The sequence below is a fragment of the Salvelinus alpinus genome, chromosome 14 (genome assembly GCF_045679555.1).
Source record: "Salvelinus alpinus chromosome 14, SLU_Salpinus.1, whole genome shotgun sequence".
Classification (NCBI taxonomy): Eukaryota; Metazoa; Chordata; class Actinopteri; order Salmoniformes; family Salmonidae; genus Salvelinus; species Salvelinus alpinus.
In genome coordinates this window covers 51,622,878-51,626,556 of record NC_092099.1, presented here as the reverse complement: position 1 = coordinate 51,626,556, position 3,679 = coordinate 51,622,878, and the positions used below count along the sequence as shown (strand labels likewise).

Below are 3,679 nucleotides of genomic sequence, written 5' to 3'. Positions count from 1 at the left end.
GTTACTGTAGTTATAGTCATTATCAGGAGTAGAGACAGCCCTGTTACTGTAGTTATAGTCATTATCAGGAGTAGAGACAGCCCTGTTACTGTAGTTATAGTCATTATCAGGAGTAGAGACAGCCCTGTTACTGTAGTTATAGTCATTATCAAGAGTAGAGACAGCCCTGTTACTGTAGTTATAGTCATTATCAGGAGTAGAGACAGCCCTGTTACTGTAGTTATAGTCATTATCAGGAGTAGAGACAGCCCTGTTACTGTAGTTATAGTCATTATCAAGAGTAGAGACAGCCCTGTTACTGTAGTTATAGTCATTATCAGGAATAGAGACAGCCCTGTTACTGTAGTTATAGTCATTATCAGGAGTAGAGACAGCCCTGTTACTGTAGTTACAGTCATTATCAGGAGTAGAGACAGCCCTGTTACTGTAGTTATAGTCATTATCAGGAGTAGAGACAGCCCTGTTACTGTAGTTACAGTCATTATCAGGAGTAGAGACAGCCCTGTTACTGTAGTTATAGTCATTATCAGGAGTAGAGACAGCCCTGTTACTGTAGTTATAGTTATTATCAGGAGTAGAGCCAGCCCTGTTACTGTAGTTATAGTCATTATCAGGAGTAGAGACAGCCCTGTTACTGTAGTTATAGTCATTATCAAGAGTAGAGACAGCCCTGTTACTGTAGTTATAGTCATTATTAGGAGTAGAGACAGCCCTGTTACTGTAGTTATAGTCATTATCAGGAGTAGAGACAGCCCTGTTACTGTAGTTACAGTCATTATCAGGAGTAGAGACAACCCTGTTACTGTAGTTACAGTCATTATCAGGAGTAGAGACAGCCCTGTTACTGTAGTTATAGTCATTATCAGGAGTAGAGACAGCCCTGTTACTGTAGTTATAGTCATTATCAGGAGTAGAGACAGCCCTGTTACTGTAGTTATAGTCATTATCAGGAGTAGAGACAGCCCTGTTACTGTAGTTATAGTCATTATCAGGAGTAGAGACAGCCCTGTTACTGTAGTTATAGTCATTATCAGGAGTAGAGACAGCCCTGTTACTGTAGTTATAGTCATTATCAGGAGTAGAGACAGCCCTGTTACTGTAGTTATAGTCATTATCAGGAGTAGAGACAGCCCTGTTACTGTAGTTATAGTCATTATCAGGAGTAGAGACAGCCCTGTTACTGTAGTTATAGTCATTATCAGGAGTAGACAGCCCTGTTACTGTAGTTATAGTCATTATCAGGAGTAGAGACAGCCCTGTTACTGTAGTTATAGTCATTATCAGGAGTAGAGACAGCCCTGTTACTGTAGTTATAGTCATTATCAGGAGTAGAGACAGCCCTGTTACTGTAGTTATGATCATTATCAGGAGTAGAGACAGCCCTGTTACTGTAGTTATAGTCATTATCAGGAGTAGAGTCAGCCCTGTTACTGTAGTTATAGTCATTATCAGGAGTAGAGACAGCCCTGTTACTGTAGTTATAGTCATTATCAGGAGTAGAGACAGCCCTGTTACTGTAGTTATAGTCATTATCAGGATTAGAGTCAGCCCTGTTACTGTAGTTATAGTCATTATCAGGAGTAGAGTCAGCCCTGTTACTGTAGTTATAGTCATTATCAGGAGTAGAGTCAGCCCTGTTACTGTAGTTATGATCATTATCAGGAGTAGAGTCAGCCCTGTTACTGTAGTTATAGTCATTATCAGGAGTAGAGACAGCCCTGTTACTGTAGTTATAGTCATTAACAGTCTTTACCTGGGTCTGTCTTCTTCCTCTTCAGGTGGAACACCAGAGCACTAATCAGTATCCCGGCAACAACCAACGCTGTACAGGCCACAATGATCGAAATCTGCAAGGTGTAGTCTGTTGGAAACCGAGTATGAAAGAGAACATGCTAAAAATGAGACAGCTGAGGACTTACTATGACTTTTGCTATGACTCCAAAGGCATCACAGTTAATTGGGGGGCAAGCCGCAATGTAGAGACATTGATTTGGTTACTTGTTTGGTATTGTTTATGATGATCATGATGTCTCACTGAATCTATTCATTCAGAGGATGTGATCTACTGTGACCTACTATAATCGACTATCGTCATTAGTAACCTTTCAGAGGTGATGGTAACACTAGGCCTGGTAACCCAGATCTTCCACCAGCATCACAGAGTCTGAGGGTAACACTCGCTCTGAGCATGTCCTCTCTGAACACCACACACTGCCAGTCCAGCTGGTCCTTATGGAGGCTGGGCAGGGTCACACTGAGTGTCCAGTTGGGTTGACTCTCTGTAAGGATGTCCTGTTTGACCACTAGCCCCGTCCTCCCCTCCATCCTCAGCCAGGCCAGGGTCACAGGGTCACCGTTCACCTCCGACACCTCACACTTCAGCACCACCGACTGGCCACCTGGGGGCCCTCTAGATGCAGAGACTGGGCCAGAGAACAGAAAACATAACTGAACGTTCCCCTCTGAAAGAACAGAATACCGTAATAATAACAATAATAAATGTAGGTCTAGTATATATCTGGTCAATGAAACATGTCATTTTGTGGTTGACAATCAGAGAACCAACATTAGGCTACTTGAGCAGAGAGTGTTTGTTCTCTCATTGAACATTGTTAAAAGACAAAAGCAAAGTTACCTTGAATGGTTGTGAGTTGAACATAAGACATAAGGTTGTTATTAAAATGACATCTGAACACTCCTCCATCCTCAAATGCCACTGGTGAAAGTCTCAGGGGGAAATCTTGCTGGTTGAACGTGGGAGATGAGAACCGGTCAATTTCTAGTCTATTATCTGATGTCAGAGTCGCAGGTGCTTCCACTGGAGATGAGGCCTTGGTCCAGGAGGCTTTTCTGTACCCGTATGAATACCTGCACATCATCTCCACCTCACTGCTGTTGCTGCTCTCTCTGAACAAAGTTACTGGCATGTTGAATGTGCCTGGAAAAAAATTACATTGTGGGAAAATACTATGAAGAAGAATATCTACAACAATCAAGTTAATCTACACATGATGAGTGAACCTGCAGTTACTGTTAATTAATTAATATATTACTGTTAATATCCATGAATCTAGCTAACTTACTTCTCTGAACATTCAAGGTATTATAAACTCCATATAACAATGTTCCATTCTGTCTGAGAGCACAGTTGCATCTCCCCTTACTGCTCTGATCAACACTATGGATGACCATGTGGACAGTGTTGTTGTAGAACAACGTGGTGTTAGAAGTGGGATCTCCTTCTCTTTCCCACTGAAGTGTGGTCCCTTCTGGTAGGCTGGACAGCTCACAACTAAAACTCACATCAGAACCCAGACGAAATGAAGGCCAATTATGAAGACAAGCCCCATGCCTTATCTGTGGACATAGAAATATAATTATTCTAGTTCTGTTCTATGGTGACAAACCAATGCCACTTAATCAGCTTAGTGTCATACCAGTCAAAAGTTTGGACACACCTTCTCATTCAAGGTTGTTTTTTTTAAACTATTTTCTACATTGTAGAATAATAGTGAAGACATCAAAACTATGAAATAACACATATGGAATCATGTAGTAACCAAAAAAGTATTAAGCTAATCAAAATATATTTTATATTCTTGAAAGTAGCCACCCTTTGCCCTGATGACAGCTTTGCACACACTTGGCATTCTCTCAACCAGCTTCACCTGTAATGCTT

The 3,679-nt window shown here is 41.3% G+C and overlaps 1 protein-coding gene across 2 annotated transcripts; it reads right to left on the bottom strand.

Annotated features, from left to right (window-relative positions):
- Positions 1–1,723: 1,723 nt before the first annotated feature.
- Positions 1,724–3,319, bottom strand: LOC139538213 (uncharacterized). 2 transcript variants are annotated; one of them, XM_071340074.1, is made up of 4 exons: positions 3,084–3,319; positions 2,636–2,938; positions 2,103–2,423; positions 1,724–1,861 (listed from the first exon to the last, which is right to left on the bottom strand). In XM_071340074.1, exons 1-4 carry the CDS (start codon positions 3,190–3,192, stop codon positions 1,740–1,742), a joined length of 855 nt encoding a protein of 284 aa, XP_071196175.1. In that variant the 5' UTR covers positions 3,193–3,319; the 3' UTR covers positions 1,724–1,739. The 2 variants fall into 2 exon arrangements, with proteins under 2 accessions (XP_071196175.1, XP_071196176.1); XM_071340075.1 differs by having other exon boundaries at positions 3,165–3,318.
- Between the last annotated feature and the right edge of the window lie 360 nt (positions 3,320–3,679).

Excerpts from the sequence above, each read along its gene's own strand:
- LOC139538213 (XM_071340074.1), bottom strand. The coding sequence starts at position 3,192 with ATGGTCATCCATAGTGTTGATCAGAGCAGTAAGGGGAGATGCAACTGT. Across the intron at positions 2,424-2,635 it reads TCAACTCACAACCATTCAAG|TCTCTGCATCTAGAGGGCCC; the intron begins GTAACTTTGCTT and ends TCTCTGGCCCAG. Across the intron at positions 1,862-2,102 it reads GTTACCATCACCTCTGAAAG|ACTACACCTTGCAGATTTCG; the intron begins GTTACTAATGAC and ends GGTTTCCAACAG.